A 19,693-nucleotide genomic window follows, 5' to 3' on the forward strand; every position below is an offset into this window, starting at 1 on the left:
CCTCCTGTTCGCCGGGGCTGGAGCATCAATGCTATTTTATGTGTCCAGTTTTAAAGGTTACGTGGGGCGTTGTGTGCAGGGCGAGAACAAGAGTCTCTTTCTTCTGCAGGCTGCCGACTTCGAGAGCTGCTGGCAACTTTTAACGAGTGATAAAGTTGTACTTTTCCCTACTCGTTTTATTTTTATGGCTGACATTTTAAAAATTCTGAACAAATATCTGCAAAGGGCACCAAATAAGCTGAAAATTATTAAGATTCAAAGATATGAAGTGCAGCGATGAAAATATTTAAACCACAATTTTGTTTATTCTTTCCTTTCTTTGGTGGATTAAGCTAGTCAGTGAAAATCTGTCTCAAGTTCTATTGCCCACCCCCTCAAAGAGAACCTCATTTTGCCATGCAGCACTACTGGACACAGTTGTTATAACAATGGCATTTCTTTGTGATTCTGTACTAAGCTGAATTTTAAGGATTCTTGGTTTTCTCCCCATCTTCGCATTCTGTCACTACAAGGATTTCATTTCTCAAATGCTCAAAGAAACCCAAACACAGTATGACCAAAGAATATCAATAATACCTATTTATCAACTGCTTTAAAACATAGCTATTGTTTTAAAATCAGAGTTCACCAGAAATACAGAGCAAATCAGGTGCTCCAGCCAGTCATGCTAGTTCCTTAGGTGCAAAGCACCCTTTGAATTCAGACACACAGAAGTCCCCCTGACCCTCAGTTTATTGATGTTCAGAACCATGTTTCTCAGCGTTTTAAGATTTGCACATATTTTTTCCTGAGTTATTTTTTCCACATCTTACATTTGCTCTAGAAGAAGAAATGCAATGGTAGTGCTAAAAAATACAGACACTTTTTCCTTTTGAGGCTATACAATGGTATTTGACACACAGAATTAAAGCATGAAGGTAACCAGACAGACTGTCACTACATTGCAGCCACTTCTCAGATTCAGTACTTTATTACAGACCTGTATGTAAAGGATATGTTTGTGAGATTTGACATGTCCAGTAACTTCTAGCGTGACATGTAGCAACTTGAGCCTAAACCCCATCTTCACACCTTCATCTCCTTACTCACTTTAGAAAGATGCAGACATTGGACATACTGTCCTTTTTGATATGAACCAACCCAAGTACATGAATAAATTAATAATGTAGGAGAAAAATAACTGAGGCATAAAACCTAAAACCTTGAGGCTAGTTATTCTGTGGATGAATATCACATGAAACATTCAAATATAGCAAAGTTAGTTATTTATTGTAACCAGGCAGAGCTGCAATACTGTGACTATACCAGTTCACCAAATGTCAGGTACTAAATCGGAACTGATTAAATGTGTAATTAATTTAGTTCATGCACTGATTGTGAAGAACTTCAAACTAATATGTGTGTACTAATAAAGTTGCATTTTTGCATTGCAGCAAGCATGAGCAGAACTTTTTATTTGTCATCCTGGTCCCCCGATTTCATTTTACACAGCTGAGTAACTGTAAAACTGAGACTTTCTGTCATGTGGAAGCAACAAGAAAAATGTTTGTAGTCTCCTAAATAGCTTTGTTTGTCCTAAAGGCAAACCATATAGTCAAACCATAATTTTCTTCCATGGTTAAATACTAAATGATGGAAATTTGCTTGTTGATTGTTGAGAATTGTTGATACAACACTTGGGGTTTGGTGATTTACTTAGTTATTGATTTATTCTCCAAAAGAACTTTTTATGTTTCCATGGTCCAAAGGATAACTGTAGCGAACCAGTGACTGATGGAACTGATGCTTTATAGCTGCTTTTAGTTTTGAATTTTTGGGATTAATACTAGCAGTTCTCAGGAATAGAATTAACACTTAGCTTCCTTCTGTAATAATACTTACCTGCTTTTTGTAGCTCAAGAAAGGTGCCATGCTGGACAAGCAATGCTGAGTGCTAAGTGAGGCATGTACTGCGCACGTCTTCCTCTTGCAGCTCTTCCAGCAGAAGAATCAGGAAGTTTTGATAGTAGCACTACAGAATGATTGGAAAACAGGAGGCTGTCGAATTCAGTAGTTTCTGTTAACTGTGAGAGTTTTCTTTTCTTGTGCATAGGGTAACATGGCCTACTAATGTGACCATTAACTTACAGGGTAGTGCAAGTTGCTTTGTGAAGTGGGGCAGGAAGGTGAAAGCAACAAGTCGGTAGCTAATTGTCAGAAATTGGAGGGTGTCACAATAGAAGTACTCTTCTAAACCTTGTTATTTCTTTTCCTGTAGTTGGCTACTATCAGAAAAAAGTGGGCTAATAAATAGTAAAGTTTGATATGTTGCAACCTGCCTTGAGTTTTACACAAAGTGGCAGTTCCAGAGCAGTTACATTGCTGACTTCTGTTGTGGTCTCCCTCCAATTCTGTTGGTGTTTTAGCTCTGTAGTACAGAAAATAATCTTTCATTCATATTTTGTCATCAGCTTAGGTTCCTCTTTGTCTCTTGACACCCATGTGCAAGAATATTTGTAGAAGAACTTGCTTAATAGTTTCAGAACCCATTTTTACAAACAACCTGCACCTTTATTTCCTTTAGGAATTCCTTCAGGTGCGGTGTTTATCATACAAGTTTACCTGTGGCTGAGTATGCACATCCTTCATTGCATATATCTTTATCTGCACTGTAAGGGAGGCTTGGTGAGCATTGGCAGTACTGCTTTTAGAAAGAACAAATGGCCTGTAGATGCAGAGCCTGAGATGGAATTGTATCACCTTGTGCTTGATGAAAGCTTATTTTGAAGAAATGCTGTCCATAAGACATGCTTCTGCTATACCGTTCAGTCTCTTACTAAAAAGGGTGTTGTTTTTTTTTTTAATATAATCCTCTTCCCCACCTCCGTCCCGTCCCCTTCCAGTTTCCATCATGAGCATGTTCAAAGGAGTTGTTGTTGGTGCTAAATGTGACAAAAAGCTGAGCAGGAAGTCTGGGACTGGTGCCGTGCTTTGAGCTCCCTTCTGACTGTATGAAATGAGTGAAGCATCCATGCTGTCTCCCATTGCTTTATGTTTTTTTTTAACATTGATACAGTTTTATCTCTTAATCCAGGATCTTGTGATACCAGAGAGAGAAGCTGGTGTGATACAAGGGTCTTGAGCTCCATTGCTTTTATGCAACACATCTGTTTCATATATTTGATTTTATTAGCAGTGGTGTTACAGGTGTCAGGCTTTCAGCGTAGATTTCTTTTAACTGTACCATGAAGTACTGTTTGTTAAACAATACTTCATGTTTCTTTTCAAAAATTATGTTTGTTATCAAACACAGTAGTTGAGTTATAAGTAGAAACCAAAATGGTGGCATGAAACATAAACATTTCTCACCTTTGGGGATGATGAAAGAAAATACCTTTTAATAACAGTGTTTTACTAAAATGAGTAAAGGTGAAATGTGAAGATGGTTTGTGGGCTCAAGATGCTAAACATCATGCTAGGAACTACTAGAACACATCAAATCTCACAAACATAGCCTCTACATCCCAGGTCATAATAAAATACTGAACCTGAGCAGCTGCAATGTAGGGACAATCTGTCTGAATACCTCTATGCTTTAGTTCTTCATGTCAAGTATTGTGGTGTAACCTCAAAAGGAAAAAGTGCCTATATTCTTACATTGCTGCTGTTGCCTTTCTTGTTCTACAGAAAATGTAAGAGATGACAAAAATAAACTGAGGGTCAGGTGGACTTGTGTACATCTGAATTTGAATGGTGCATTGCACTTAAGGAACCAGCATGACTGACTGGGGCACTGCATCACCTCTCTGTTTCTGGTGTATTACAGCTGGTGAGGGGTCAGAGGCTCTGACCCAGGAAGCTGTGACCGGTCTGGAGAGATGGTCCTGAAAGGAATCGCCTTCCCGAGGCCCGGTGTCTTCCCTCAGCTGCTGGCAGGAGGGCCCTTGCAGAAGCTGTCAGCTCTTTAGTGATTGTCAGCTCGTGATTTCAGCTCAGCTCTGCAGGGCAGCCTCCAGGCCAGGCCAGACCAGAGAGAGACGAGAGGCTCGTGTGGCTGGCTCTGCACGGAAGGTAGCTTTACTGGTCCATACTCCGGCAAAGGGGAAAGCCAGGGATGAGAGCTCTCTCTCCCGCAGGGGCAGAGGGCTAGCTTTTATAGGGATACAGGGGATGGATGCCAGGGGGTAAGGGCCAATGGGTTACAAGGGATCTGCACAGGGTCTCCCAGAGGATTGTGGGTCTGTTTTTTCTCGCCGTGACTAAAGAAGTGGTTGCCTTTCCAGGGAGTCCTGCTGGCTGATTATGCAATCTCAGCAGACATCCCTCCAGGGCAGGGGCTGGGCATACCCCACACTGGTGAACTTTGATTTTGAAACCATAGCAATGTTTTAAAGCAGTTGATAAATAGCTGTTATTGATGTACTTTCGTCATAATGTGTTTGGGTTTCTTTGAGCATTTGAGAAATGAAATCCTTGTAGTGACAGAATGCGAAGATGGGGAGAAAACCAAGAATCCTTAGAATTCAGTTTAGTGTAGAATCGTGAATGAAGAAATGCCATTGTTATAAATACTGTATCCAACAGTGTTGTATGGCAAAATGAAGCTGTTTGAATTTCTTAATTGAATTTTCATATGTAGCATATTTGGATTCTTTCCACACATAAGCTTAGTTCATTTTCCTGCATGCTATAAGATTAAAGCAGGGCAACATTAGGGTTTGGGATTTTTTTATTTTTAATTATTAAGGTGTTGTGAACAGATTGATTTCCACACCACCACCACTTCCTCTTTTGTGTTGTTCATGAGAGAAATATGCACCCTTAAATTCTATTCCTTATATGTGCTAAAGCCTTTAAAATACATTGTTGAAGTGTTTAACTGTTTAGCACAGTTTATTATATTCACATACGTGCAGTTCTGTCATCTCTTAGTTGCTCTGCCTTGTCCACTGTGGTATTTTAGTAGTCTTTTTTGAGTTCTTGGGTTTTTGTCTTGAGTTTACAACTGTACAGGATGGACTCTTCAGTCAGTCATTACTGGTGTGTTTCTTGAAGTGACAATTACTATGTAATGTTTTTGCTTTCTGAGAGGTGTAGATCTGGATGCAAACAAGAAACAGGATTTATACTGTCTGTCTACATTTATAAAAGTACTCTTTAGCTGTGAATGGAGATGACTGAAGCACAGCCAGGAAAACTTTATCTGATACTTGGATGATTGCCATTAATAGAATTCAGCTAACACATGCCTTTGTCTGTTGTTGAAAATCAACTTGAAAAGGATTAATTTCTCAACCCTATTCTGCTGGGAAGAATCCTGAATATTAAAAACTTTTCTGAAGGTTAGTGGAACACTGCATTAACTGGTTTTTGTTCAGCTGTGAATTGCTCTTTAATAGTAGCATTTTTGGTACTAAGAGCTGTGTTTTAAAAAATGCAAGAAACAACTTTGAGTTCTCATTTTTATTTTTAAGTACAAGAAATAATGATATTACAGTTGTGATACAATTTTAATGATTTTCTGGTTAATAATATATTCCTGATAATCTTTAAAATAGAGGCGTCTGTCTTTCAGCAAATTCTCCTATCTTCACTAGCATACTACAGTGTGCATTTCAGTGTTGTTACATTTGCAGGTAAGATTTGGATTTTACACTGTCCAGTGCTGCATCATCAACAAGTGCTCAGATCCTCTGCTGATTCTTCAGCAGAGCTGTGCCAGCATGAAATTTTTGATCATGAAGTTTTCTAGTGCAGGTAGAAACATGGCATCTGCCTTTCACTATGTGCTCATGAATTGTCTTGATTTAGAGTTTTCTTCTTTTCTCTGAAGCCAGAGGAAACTGGAAGGAAGATTTCTGTTTGGCTGTGTAAAGCATTCCTGTACATGCTGCAGCTTCTTTGAAAACTTGCCACTGCTCCTGTAGCACCAACACAGCTCTGGTGCTGATAATAACAGGGGCACTGGAGGGAAGACTTGCTTCCAGTCTTTTACTGCTTTACCATCTGCAGCTACTCTGAGTTAGTGTGGCAAATAGAGGGAGGGTATAGCACTTTGTTTCCACTGTCCTCTCTTTAGTGGTGCTACTCAAATGAAAACATTTGATGAATATTAGGAAGGCTACCAGTTGTCTTGCTGACATACTTTGATTTGAGACCTGTGTGAAAATTAGTGGTCCAGATAGTGCTGGGAAACTTACTCTGAATATATTAATGTCAATAGGAACAGAGGGAAGCAGTCTTTGTGTATTTGTCAATTAATCACATTATTTTGATATGTATACGCAAAGACATCAAATAAAAGCATTCTTTTAGTAAGTCTTTCCTAGCAGATTGAGCACTGGGTAAGACAAATTCAATTGTGCCCTGCTGACAGCAGGGTGAGGAGTCTAGGCATTCTTCTATGACTCAGTTTCTGCATTTTCTAGGAGTAGTCAGACTGACAACTTTCTACAAAGTTTTAAGGTGTCTCCATCAAGACTCTTATATAGTGTATGGTGCCCTTTTGGTTACTTTCCCCAATGGTAGGTTTTTCTTGCTCTTTGGCTTTTGCCATGGTTAAATGGTTAAATTTCTATGGGTAAGTGGGACTTGGCAGAGTTAGGTTTATGGTTGGAGTCAATGACCACAAAGGTCTTTTCCAACCTAAATGATTCTATCGTGAAGAATTTTAAAGAGTAACAGAGACTGAAACCATATGAACTAATAATAGCTTTATGACTTATCTGATTGCTGAAAACAGTTATTTTCTTGGCTACATTACTGATTTCAAGGTACCATAGCAAAATGCAGATGTTCTTGTTCACTGTAGCTAATGTACCACTTGTGTGTGTATGTGCCTTGCTCATCTGTCTGGGCTGCATCTGAAATGATGTCAAAGGTGCAGAGGTGTGTGAGAAACACCATTTGGATGCTTTCATATATCCAAAATGGAAGCTGTTCTGCTCTATATTGAAATGACTTCCATTAGGAGGAGTTCACTTCAAGCAAAAAGTGTGTTAAGAGATACTTCTGCTTACAAAAGCGCACATCAGAGCTGAAGAGACTTGGAAGGATTTCAAATCTGCTTGTGCTTTTGCATTAAATGAATGATTTCTGGTGTTTCTATTCCTCTGCCCTTGCTCCATTGCTACTGTGTCCTTTTTTGCCATTTTCCATCATACTGCCTGTTTGTCCCAGGAAGAGACCTTGAGCCTTCCTATATGGGTGACTTAAGGTGTGCTCTGTGTTCTGTTCAGTTCTGTGTCTGCAGGCACCATCTCTGCTTGGTCCATGGTTAGGAAGTGGAAGCAGGCTCTTCCCAGTTTACGTTGAATTATGCAGTTCAATTAGCTATGTTTTAGATAGCTCACTGAAGCATAACTTTCCCCTCAGCAGAGCCCTCTTCTCACAGGGCAGCTCTCTGACCTGCCTCTTGTATATGTGGTGACAGATTTTTGTGTCATTTGTGCCTTGAGGGAATTCTTGTGCTTCATGGAAGGGGAAGCGAAGAGGGCAAACCACACTTCTACACATTTTTGGGTTTTTTTACTCTGCTTAGTGTGGTGGTGGAGAGGAATCTTCTCCATGTCCCAAATATTTTTTGGGCAATAGGCCCAAATGAAAATCCTGTTCTGGTGCCAGGAAGAGCACGGCTGAGATAGGCAGAGGCTTGGTTAGCACCCCAGCCCCACACCTCTGGGGCAGGATCTGCCAGCCTCTCTGCATGGCCACCATGGTCAAACTCTTGTACCTTCCAGGGTTTTCCACGAAGGATGGTTTGTTCCCTTCTTGGAGACTTAATCTGAGTCTTGAAGATGCATGTGAACTAGTAGGGCAAGAGAGTGAAAAGCAAAATGTGAGTCTTGAAAGACTGGGGCAGCTTGGGTTTTCTGAGATGTATAAAGAAGCTTTAACATTTCTAATTTAATTTTAATTGTTAATCTCTTTATTTGCCATTAAATTAATCTTCAGCTATTCTATTTTATGTTGTTAATTTCCTTTCTTTTCTTTTTATATTTATGTCCTATGCATTAACAGTGTTATTCATTCAAAGGGTATGGCTATCAAACAAAATGAACAAATAATCAGATGGTTCAGAAACCTTTTTTTTAAATTATTATTTTTAGGAAATAGGTTAAGCAGTTAATAGCTTAAAGTAAGATGGTAAGAAAGAATTGAACAACCCATTTCTCTTTGGTTTGGTCTACATTAACTCCCTCATGTTGCTTGCTATAGCTCTCATCTGCTGCCTGCAACACCTTCCCATTCCAAAGTTAACTGTTTCTTTCTTCTTGTGAGCAGAAGAGATCATGGTGAGGCCATTTGGAGAGCAAGTCAAGATCTCTAAAGTCAGTTTGTGGAAGGCTGCTTAAGCTGCTGCCACTGGAGATTGAATGTTACTCTGTCAGTCCCATGCCTGAGAGTGAATAGGTGATGCAGTTCTTGTAATGCATAACTTCTCTGCTTGAAAGTTGAAATTGAGTCCATGTTTATACATTTGAATGATTCAAATTTAAAAATAAGAGTAATTATCTGTAGTGACACACTAAAGAAACTGCATTTTTCTCTCTTCAGAAACACTTTTCCTCTGGAGAATTCAACAGCAGCAGTATAAGGCAGTTGCTCTTTTCAGAATATGGGATTTCTTTCCTGGCCCTGAACTTTTATCTTGCTGAAACTAATATTTTACTATTAAGAAGACTTGGTCACATCTGGTACATCTTAAAGAGGGTTGCTTTTCCAGGAATAGCATGCAAACATGAAATCAGAATCACAAGCAGATGTTTGCTAATATGGCCATAGATAACCTTTCGGTTTCATGTTTAATTTTTATAAATAACCATCTGTAAAGAATGCAGATTAATAGAGAACAGAGATAATTTCTGTCAGCGTTAATATGTTAACTGCGCTGTGTTGCTGATGTTGTATTTATTACTGTAAACCAGCATTATTTATTATACAAAATTGTCAGCTGCTGGTTACACAAAAAGAGACATTTTTGTCATTGCTCTTTTACAACGTGGAAATGTTTGCTTTTCTTTAAAGAACACAGGATGATCACCTGCGTCAACAAGACTGCTAATTTTGGCTTAATTCTTTCATCCATTGATAAATTACTTGTCAGAATGTTGTGGAATAGAGGGAATTTCTGGCTTTTTGTTTGCCTTTGCATTTTCAGTGAGCTTGGCATGGCTCTTGCAGTTGGGCTGGTAAAAGTGAGGTATTTGCTCCCTTGACTGCTGGCCTCAAAGAAGCATATTTTGGCCTATTAAAACAAAATCTGTTTCATAAGGCAGACCAGTAGCCTCTTATTCTCCTCTTATAATATTCTCCTTTTAACTTACTTAAATTAGTTTTGGATGGCTCAGTGTACAGATGCAGCTGAAAGGTCTCCCTGTCACTGCTGCAGCAGGAGACAAAGGCATAAGCTATGCTGCCACTGCCGCTGCCCTTCTAGAAGGGTCCTTGTCACAGTGGGACCTTAATTGGTGGCAAAATGTATTCAGATGCCATCATGGGGAAGGCATGACATAGGACAATGTCAGAAGTGTCCCTTAGCAGTAAGAGCTGGATGCTCCAAGCATGAGGCAGCTGCCATCTACTTTCTGCTGAGGTATCCAGTACGTCATGTCTTTAGGGCAGCTCTTGGTGTTGTGGGAGTTCAGGATGGGGGCGACTACTCGTGAATCTGAAAAATAATTGTTGGCAGAGTCACGTTTGGGGAGGAATGCAAGTTACCAAATCTGCTTACTCAGAGGATGAACCTTGTGAGGAAGAGGGGTGAAGTTCATTGGCGTGGTGCTGCCCAGTTTGTGCCACTTGCAGGACCCTGCAAACCCCCTCCCTCCCCTGGCTCCAGAGACTGGTGCAGGGCCAGTCAGCAATTGGGCCGGTGGAGAAGGGTGAGATGGGGTAAGTGCCAAAACAGGTTAATGTGAGTAAACAATCAACCTGTAGAAGGTGTCTGTTTGGGGCTTTTTGGGGGGTGTGTTTATTTTTTTGTTTGTTTGTTTTTAATTTTAGAAACTTTAGAACTTCTCACTTGATGATAATATTGACATTCCTCAGAAACAGAGATGCACATGAGTATAGCAAGTACATCTCAGCATCCAAATTTGCAGATGACGTAAAAGAACTGTTTGGGAAAGATAGCACAGCACTGAGAATTCATTAGAGCATTGCTTGCATTATAGTTGAAATACCTTCAAAGAGAAACTAACAATTGAAATAAGTTCAGAAGCAGAAGAGCCTTGCAGGCATTAGGGAAGGGGTGGGTAGAAGCTTATGTGCTAGCAAAATTTCTCCAGCTAGAATATTATTTTACATCCCTGTTCTGTAGTTTGCTCCCTTGGTAATTTGCAAATGGAAAATAAAATTTAGAATTATAGCTGATTAGATATTGTGAGCTCTCAACAAAGCATGTTTGTGTTCTGTATGCAATTATTACAGAGTTTCTGGGTACAACTTGGTAGATGAATCTGAGTTATCTTTTGTGTTCAAGCAATTTAGTCTCTTTTGCTGTGTATGAAGAACGAACTATGTTCTCCTCCAACTACAGCACTCTTTAAATAAAGGATATTTTGTTATTTTTTAAACCAGTAATTATTTTTCAATTTTATAGTGAAAATTAACCTAATTTAATCAAGTATAGCCTGTACAAAAGATTTTGATTTTGCCAGTAGTGATTGTATAGACTGCATTCAGGTTTAAATAAGCAGTGTTGCTATTCTCAATTCTGAAGATATAAACCCAGCTACTCTCTCTGGCTCCTTTTCTTTCTCCTGGCTCACTTATTTGTACGTGTTCAAGTACTTTGGCCCTTTCAAGCCTAGATGTGAATCTGTGATTCTTGCTAACAGATTGTCTGGGCTTGTTCTGAAAAATGCCACTTATGCATCTTGATGTGGGGACAATACCAGAGCATTTTGCCAGTGCCATGTTCTTTTGATGGGGAACTGGAGCCAGGAGAGGCAGAGGCACTGGGATTCTGCCTTTTGCTTTCTCTTAGGGTAGTTTGAAGCTCACAAATGGGGCCAACCATTTGCAGATGTGACCAATGATTCCCCACTGTTAAGCAGTGTTCTTAAAACTACCTTTGTTTTGAAATTTTGAGAGAGCATAGGCTGTGTTTATCAGACTACAAGGCTTTGTGAATATGAAATGTTGTCTTTAAGATTGGGAAATACCCGTTAAACCACATAGATGCAAATTAAAGGGTAAATTGCATAATTATATCTCAGCCTTTCAGTAGATCCACATTAAGTGTTTGCTGTACTTTTAACAACGGTCATTATTTCAGGATATTGTCACATTGAACCTAAATCACATTAATGGCATTGATAATCTTTAAACTCCTATTGTTCTTGAGTGACAGAGGTAATGTTACTGTTCTTTTTTATTTTCTTGCTTCTAGATAAATTTTTTTTATTTGAAATGACTAGAACTAACAAATGGATGAAGCTTGGAAATGGATATTGGTGAAATAAAGCTGAAATAAAATTTTACAAATGCTGGGAGCTCAGTATTTCTTTGGGCATATGTCAGCATTGCCTTGTGATGGAAGGGTAGCTGATGCTTTAAGTTGGATGATTTGTGGCAGAGTAGTAGAGAGAAGACTCAGGTGCAAGAAGTATCACACTGATTATGTAGATGATTGTGGTTAGATCTATTGCTAATACAGTATCTAAATATTGCCAGTGCAGTGTATAATATAATCAGGTCTAAAGGGTTATACCATAAGCAGGTTCAATTAGAAATGTACAGGTTTGCAGTCTTTGGCTTGCAGAGTGCACAATTACAAGGTACAAGCCACCTCTGTGGCTACTTTTGGATTTTATTTCTGCACATGACTGGATCTTAGTGCTGTTACTCACCTGTCCAAAATGAGTGTTCCCTGTCTTCAGCCTGGATGTACCCTGCAGACATCTCTGCCTGGGGAAGGGCTGAGGGTGCAATCCACCTGGAAGCTGCCTGCAACTTTAGGGGACCAGTTGGCCCAGACTCCAGCATTTTATATCCTTTTGCAGGCCGATCTGTACCAAAGTCAATCACAGTCATCACAGCTTCCCCACCTCTGGATAGCATTCATTATGTTGACATACAGACAGATCCTCCAGCAACTTCCACCTGGTGTTCTAATCTTAGGAAAAAATCACATTGCCAATCAGAGACAACTGCAAGGGAGTGGGTGCGTGTGTGTGGGGAATAGGACTCAAAGACCTGTCTTTCCTTGCTGTCACCCAGATGCTGCTGGGCATTTCTGCTGCGTTAAGAATACTTGGTTTTGAGATCATTGCAATATTTTTCTGAAGTGAATAGCTGTTAAATTGCTCATACTTCCAGCTTTAATTGCATTTTAACAAACAATGTTTTTGTTAGTCAGCCTCGATGATGTGTTGTTTGCAGGGTTTTCAGCTGTGGCTGTCTGTGGGAGGCCACCACTGCTGGTTTCCAAAGGGGCTTTGGCACATTCACTCATGACTCACTTTTTTCTTGTTTTAGGTTTCCTGAAGTTCCTGTGCTGTGATGCCCCGGAATGCCTCATGGCAGAGCCACCCGGCCGCCCCGCTGGAGCGTGGCACTCCCCTGTAGAGAGCTGGGTAAGTGAAACCTCATCCTCGGCATGGAAAATGCTGCCTGCTCACATCTCCTGTCTTCACAAAACTGGTGACATGGGCTGGTCTCATCAGCCCCTTCTTGTGTGTCTTATCACGCTCTCCTGGCTTCATGTGCATTGGAGGATGGTATGCTGGGCATGCATGTGTTTTTCTGACATGCTTTGAGACAGTTTCTTCTGGAGAGGTGGTTATGTGTTAGATGGATAGGGAGGATATGAAGGCAGAATTGATAAGATTTGGAGATGCTCACTAAGATGTGAGTTGTGTCTTCATTGTCTCTTCTATATATATGTACATAGAAGATAAGCCTTGGGGTGAGGAAGGTGGGTTAGAGGAGGTGCATCTGAAATGCCCTATTGCTCCCCTCTTTAAAAAAATTAATTTCTGGAAAACCTATTTTTTTCTGTCATGAACACTGTTGATTTCCTTCATGTGCGATGAGCCCCATCACATCTTCCATGTAGTGCTAACATTTGATAGGTGGGACTGCCTGTTAATGGAAAAATTACTATGTGGTACTCCAGTTGTATTATTTCCCTCTTGCAAAACTAAGGTGTGGTGGGTGGCTGGGACCTCCTCTTTGACCCTCTGAGGAAGACATTTGACTGTTTCCAGGGCCTGAATTGGGCTTGGGCCTTTCTTTATGATTTTATCAGTGTATAGATCACTATGTCTGCTAGGGAATCCTGCTGAGACACAGAAAATCCTGCTTACGATTCTCATATTTGGGAATAAATCTAGATATTTGCATGTCAATATTTGTGGTTTTATGGATGGTTGTCAGGTATTAGACAGAACTGTGGACTTCTGGATCTAGATCCTTCTAATAACCCTGGCAAACTTATGGGTCTAAGGGGAATCTCTAGGAATTAATCCAGCTGTCCAAGAGAAAGGACAAAAAAGTACTCACTGGCATCTGATCATTTGCTTTAATTGACAGGAAGGAGAGACATACCTGAAAAGAAATATTCTCTCTTGGTTTTTCTACAACAAAGAACTGTCTTGGGCAGTCTGAAACCTGAATATGCCAAGCAGAGCTGAGAAGAAATTATCCTGTTTTATGTAGATAATGCAGTCCAGTGCTGGGACCAGTTCCTCAGACCTTTGGTTTAAGAAACTTGCAGATTACTGATGGACTGTTGCCTTTTGGATTTCATTTAGGCTCTGATAAGAATGCATTTTGAATATCTGATTTCCCCAAGGCCAAATACTTACATTTTTGGTCTACTACTGTAGTTGCTTAGGAAGTGCCAGCTCACTTATCCAGTGGTGGACATTCATTGTTAGTGTCTGAATTAATGGGTAGAGATTCTGCTGATTTTGAAAAACTGTCTGATTCCCAGGAAATGATCTTTCAAACCTTTGTTGTTAACTGATTATTTCCTGTCTTGTCCCATCATCTTGTTTGGGAGAAGATGATTGTGAGGAAGAGGCTTTTCTGTCTAGATGCCCACGGATTCAGAGAAGTCTGAGCCTGCTGCCCTGCCTTCCCCTGGGGTGGAAACTACATGGGTGAGAGATCTGTCTGCATGGTCAGGGCTAATAAGTGATTTTGTTAAACAGGACCACTTTGTGATCTTGAAAACACTGTCTGTGTGCTGTTGTTCTGGTGTCTGACGGGGGGTGCATTGGGGCAATGTCTCTGGGAGGACTTGCAGCAGTGGTGGGTGACTGCTGTTGCTGAGAAGAAATGTGAATTGTTGTGTAATCCATGTTGATGTGAAGCTGCTTGAGAAGTCATTGTCAGCAGAGCACCATCAGTACATTGGTAACAATCACTTGGACTCATGACCAGGCCCTGTTCAGGCAATAAACATGTTGAGGCCTGTGGTTGCAATCTGTGCCCCTGGAGGGATTGTACTCTTATTTGCCTCTTGGGTAGACGATGTCAGCAATCTGCTCCTCTCATCTTGAGATCTGACCAGTGGAGTTACCTTGTCATCAGGTTTTGTGATGCTGTTAGCTCAAATGTTTGAAGCTCTTTCTGTTCATCATGCTTTGCATTCATTTCTGGTTGTCTTGAGACAGGCTGAGTTTAAATTCACCTTACTGCTGTGTTTGTAGTTCTGAGGGACAGACTCTGAGTCTCTGCAAGACACCTTCTTTGAATCTGAAGCACTTTTTTTAAGTAGGTTTAGTACTTGAAAATTACCTCCTCTTTGGGATTTTGCTTCCAGCCCAAGCTAGGAGATAGCAAAGCTTTGAAGTGGGGTCTGTGAAGGTGGTGTCTCAGTCTTTCCTTCTATGTCTGGTTAGTGACACTATAACCTTTTGTATCTGCTTTACAGAAATATTTTTTCAGTTTTTTTTTTTTTTAACTCTTTCCACAGTTGATTATTCACTTCATTAATTTTATTCAAAAGAGGGCACATACAGTTCAGTAGAAATTTGCCTTATGGTTATTTTTAATTGTATGAGCACTTTCCAGTAGTAGATTTTCTGGAGATCAGTTGATTCACAACCAGCCATGACTGGCATTCACTGTGGGTTGATTCTTGTTTTTTCAAATAACTGATTTTGACCAGTTTGGTTATACCAGATGAAATAGGTTCATTTTAGGCACCCTAGTCTTCAAATGAGACTGGGTATGTGGTAGGGCAGAGCTGCAACACAGGGAAGTTTCCCAGCCTTGTCCGAACTGGTGTGGATTCTCAGCATTGAGCTGGGATTTTCCTCCAGCACAATACAGTGATTTTAGGAGCTGAAAGGAAGCTGCTGCAGTAGTTGGGCTAGCTGGAGTTGAAGGCTGTTGAGCAGCTTGAGCTGCATCAACCTGGCACCACTCCTGGGCTTGTATTTGGACAACCCTATAAAAATGAGGGGGTTAGAGGGAATCTTGCGATTCTTCATGACTATTTATTGTTACTTTCCTGCTGCAATGGATATTCACTACATGGATTTGGCTAGTTGCATTACATGCTCATCACTTACCAAACTTGCATGTTCAGAAAATGCTTTTCTTTTCACTTCTGCTTTTCAAATTATTGTTTTTCTGAGTGTGGTGGGGAGTGTGTGTGTGTGCTCCTGGTATCTTTTGCTTCAAATGTTCCTTCTGAGTCCTTATCTCTGCATATGTATTTATGGGTGTTTTTATTTTAAGTGCCCAAGTTGGAAATCTACTTTCCTTGATAGTGTGTCTAAGGCATTTGCACCCTGTCTTTCCTGTGCCTGTATGGATAAGCAAAACAGATGTACCTGATAAACAATTTTGACTTTCTCTCAGTCATTTAAATGAGTCAGAATTCTTTTTCATTACAGATTTTGCCTTTGCCAGTGTGTTGTTCTCAGGACTGTTTTCTCTCCTTGTTGTTTTGTTTGTCTCTGGGGTTGTGTGGTTTCTGCACTTCTCTTATGCTTTCACCTTTCTTTGAAAATCAAAGGAAACATTCTAGTTTATGGCACTTCTTTATCAGACCTTCCCAACTTTTTATTAATTTCCTTCCTTTCTTTCTGGGATAACTGTAAACTTTGCCCATCCTGTGGTGGGATATTTGTGTCACAGATGTTCTTGTGAGGTGCTTGAATTGTATGGGGGGAAACTGCATCCTGAACAAACACTCAATCTGCTGATCTTTTAAACTCTACCTTGTTTTTTAAAAAATTATTTTACAAAGTACACATATGTGTGAACATCTTTATCAGTCTGGATTCCTTCTCACACCTGGTAAGTCAAGAGACTTGGCACCGAGAGCATTTCTGTATTCTGCAACATTTTAGGTATATATATATATTAAGTAAATTTTGCAAAATATTCTTCTGAAGAGTGCAACATCCTGAGAGAGGCAGATGGCCTGTAAAACCAAGTACTGCAAGAGTCTTTTCACCGTCTTCTGTGCTCCAAGATGTAGTTCTTAGGAGCTCCTGGATCCTGACACGCTGAAGAGATGAAGAGGCCCCGTGTTCCTCCTTATTTTTTCACACTGGAGCAGATTAATTTACCACTCACTGTAGCCTCAGTTCTGTAGCCCTCAGCCCTAGTACATTTTTGGTGTAATCATAAAGATGTCTATTTTAATTTGAGACTTAAATTTATCTGCTCTTTGAGATGCTAGTTCCACCCTTTCCTCCCCAAGCTGTAGAAACGTTGTATCTTCACTGAAATGTCAATAAGGACACTAGCTTCCATTACAGTGACCTGAGAGGCTGGGCAGAGCATTTGCCATGGGCATGACTTGGGCAGTGTTAGCACAGTAAATGTATGATCCCTCATGGTGAGCCCCAGGGCACCATGCTTCTCCTTAGGCAATAAGGTTTTTCCCATTTTCAAGGCAGATGCATCCACATATGAAGATGGAAACAGCCCCCAGCTTGTTGCCTGAGAAGCAGTCGTCACCCACTGGGTGTTGATTCCCACCATCAAGAGCTGAGGAGGTGTTATTTTCTTTCTTTCCCTTGTTCTATTCTTGAGGATTAACAGGACCTTCTCAGGAAGAGAAGAATGTTGTCTTTTAACAAAGACAGTCCTCCCCTGAGGTGGTATCTTGAGGAACTGCTTGATTTCTTCATCTTTGTTCCTCATAAGCTGCAAAGGTGTCTTGGACTCTGACCATCTGATTACTCCTTCCAAGAAGGATGTTTACTTTCCTCTTGAAAAGGAAACGGTGGGTCTTGGACCCTCGTGAACTTGAAGAGGGTAGGTAGCTTTGCAGTGAGAACTGTAGAAGAATGTGTATTTTTAGCAGTGGGGAGTGTGATTAGGGAAACACATTGGACCCTAGTCTGAAGTGCATTCCATTAATGTAAGACTTGAGGGCTGAACATGGCAGGTATCAGGACAGAGAGGTTTCCCATTGCTTCTGTGAGGAAGTTTTATTTGCTCAACGTCCACCAGCTAATAGCGTTTGTTATTCCTGCAGAGTTGACATCGGTCTGAGTCGTTGTGATGTGCAGGGCCTTCTGCCCAAATCAGGATGAGGTCTGATAGATATCAATTGCTTGAACCTGGGACCAACCCCTCACTTCTGCATTTTCTCCTGAGGTGTTTTGTCCCTCTCTTATTGATCAGCATTTTCAGGGGAATAGGAAACATCCCAGCCTGCATTGCTAGTGCTCCTCTGCAGAATGTTTATTGTTGGAAAGGCCTTAAATTCTCCCTCAAAGCTCCCTGCCAGTTTTGTGTCAACGCACCAGTTTCTCTCTGGATTTTCTGTTTGGTTGGCTTTCTACTGCTAACCTTTCACCTAACTCTGGGGCTGAAGTATTCCTACAGCTTTTTAGTTTTCAGGAGGGTCTAGAGATGTGCTATGAACCTCCTGATATTTTTCTGATTGCTGGCCACAGCCTGGGAGAGGTCAGTAGCATCATCTATCCTCTGCTTAATGCTGGGAGTCTCCCTTCCAGTTTCTGCCATAAACTGAGCTGTTGCTGAAGTATCAAGAGATTATTTGGCCTTTGAGTGTTGAGGGAGGCAGAAATGATTTATCAGCTTTTTTCTTGAAAATGTCTGGTGACGTGCAAGGAGCAGAATGCAGGGCTGTCAGTGTCACCCAGGTTCGGGGGAACGTGTGGTGGAGCAGTGTGATGCACAAACAAACGTAAAATGCAGCAGGTATCAGTCAGTAACATCTGTTACTGTGTTGTTTTAAAATTAACCTTTGGCATATCGCAGCATTTGGAAAAAAAAAATCAGTACTGGAATTTTGATGATGACACATAACATGGGGAAAATGTTACAGCAGTCAGGTTTGTCAGTGATGTTCAGATGCTTTTCTCTGTACCATTTTTATTGCTATCTTAATTTTAAATAAATTGCTCCTGTAATACATAGTCCTGACTACTTTGGGTCCAATATGACTTCAGAACAAATGTCTTCAATACAGAGATTCCTTCTGGCCTATTCTTTTTCTGTTAAAATAATCAAGATTTAAAAAGAATGCATGGAGTATGGTCATAGCTCCAGAGTGGATGTGAATGTTGAACAGTCATCATGGCAGTGCTGGAAAATACTGCTGTAAATAAAATGTACTTTCTTGGGTTTAGGGTGGGGTTTCAAAAAAGACTAAAAAAACCCACCAACCAGGTAGTTCTAGAAGGCTTGGCAGCATCTAGGCTGTACTGATTTTGATGAGTAATTATATTATTTACTCTCAGAGAAGAACATGGTTAGTAGGAACTTTGTATTGAAGATTATTTTTAACATGGTGAAAAATGTCTCATCTGTCTGTTTCTTTTCCATGTCTCTACTATTTGTGTCTTTCATTTCTTTTATTAGTAAATGAGAGGGGAAAAATGGGAATAACATCAGGAAATAGATGAAGGCACAGTAAACAGTACTATGGGAACAGTAAATAAAGCATCCGCTCTTGATTTTTCTGTGAAATCCAGAAGTAACTGGAGAAAAACACTTGTTAGATATTTTTCAACTTCTGTATCTGCTGTCACGCTTCCCCTACTTCTAAGAGTTCCTTTTTTTCTCTTTTTTTCCTCCTTTTCTCGAAACAGTTGCTTCATTGAAACCAAGACTGAAGCCTACAAAGGAGCCATAGTGAACGAATAATAAAGGACAGAGATTCCAAATGTTGTTGATCTGGGCTGGATTTTTCTGTAGCGTTTGTGCCTGGTTTGGGATCCGGATGTGACCCTTCCCGGCAGTGCATGCTTGTGAGGCTGGAGCACGGCGAGGTCGGTGCCTGCAGCTCTTCGGGCACCACTTATTTACTGCTGGGAAATTAATGTCAACACGACATGTAGTTCACCATTTTCGCAGGTGGAATGGGTCTGTGGCATAACCTAGGGATGGAAACAAGAGGATTGTTTAGCATTCTGCTTGATTATTTCTTCTTTGGTTCCCCTCCATGCCCTGTTCACATACAGATTAAGGCTCCCATTACAGCAGAGTAGCAACGTTGGGCTCTGCCTAAAGCTCTCTCTAATCCAGGCATGCATCCCATTTGGGGCTATGTGCATGCCTGTCAGGAGCTGGTGGCTAATCCCAGTCCTAGACCATAGGGCAGTGAATAAAGCAGTGCTGAGTCTGAAGGCAGCATTGTGATACTGATTTGGAGCCAGGGCACAAACCCGATAAAGCTGCGGTCAGCAATGGGGCCCCCAAATCCTGCTATTCTCAGTGGCGTGCTTCCTGACACTTCCCTTCTCCTGAGGTATGTACCAGGGAG

At 40.7% G+C, this 19,693-nt stretch overlaps 1 protein-coding gene across 1 annotated transcript in view; it reads left to right on the forward strand.

The window, feature by feature from the left end:
* The window catches only part of KIAA1217 (KIAA1217 ortholog), a 366,907-nt gene that overhangs the window by 8,757 nt on the left and 338,457 nt on the right, over nt 1-19,693 (forward strand). The window contains exon 2 of the mRNA XM_017741429.1: nt 12,463-12,560. Within this exon, the coding sequence (XP_017596918.1) occupies nt 12,497-12,560 (64 nt within the window). The 5' untranslated portion in view covers nt 12,463-12,496. The remainder of the gene's footprint in view (nt 1-12,462; nt 12,561-19,693) is intronic.

Source organism: Corvus brachyrhynchos, unplaced genomic scaffold (genome assembly GCF_000691975.1).
Source record: "Corvus brachyrhynchos isolate BGI_N302 unplaced genomic scaffold, ASM69197v1 scaffold167, whole genome shotgun sequence".
Lineage (NCBI taxonomy): Eukaryota > Metazoa > Chordata > Aves > Passeriformes > Corvidae > Corvus > Corvus brachyrhynchos.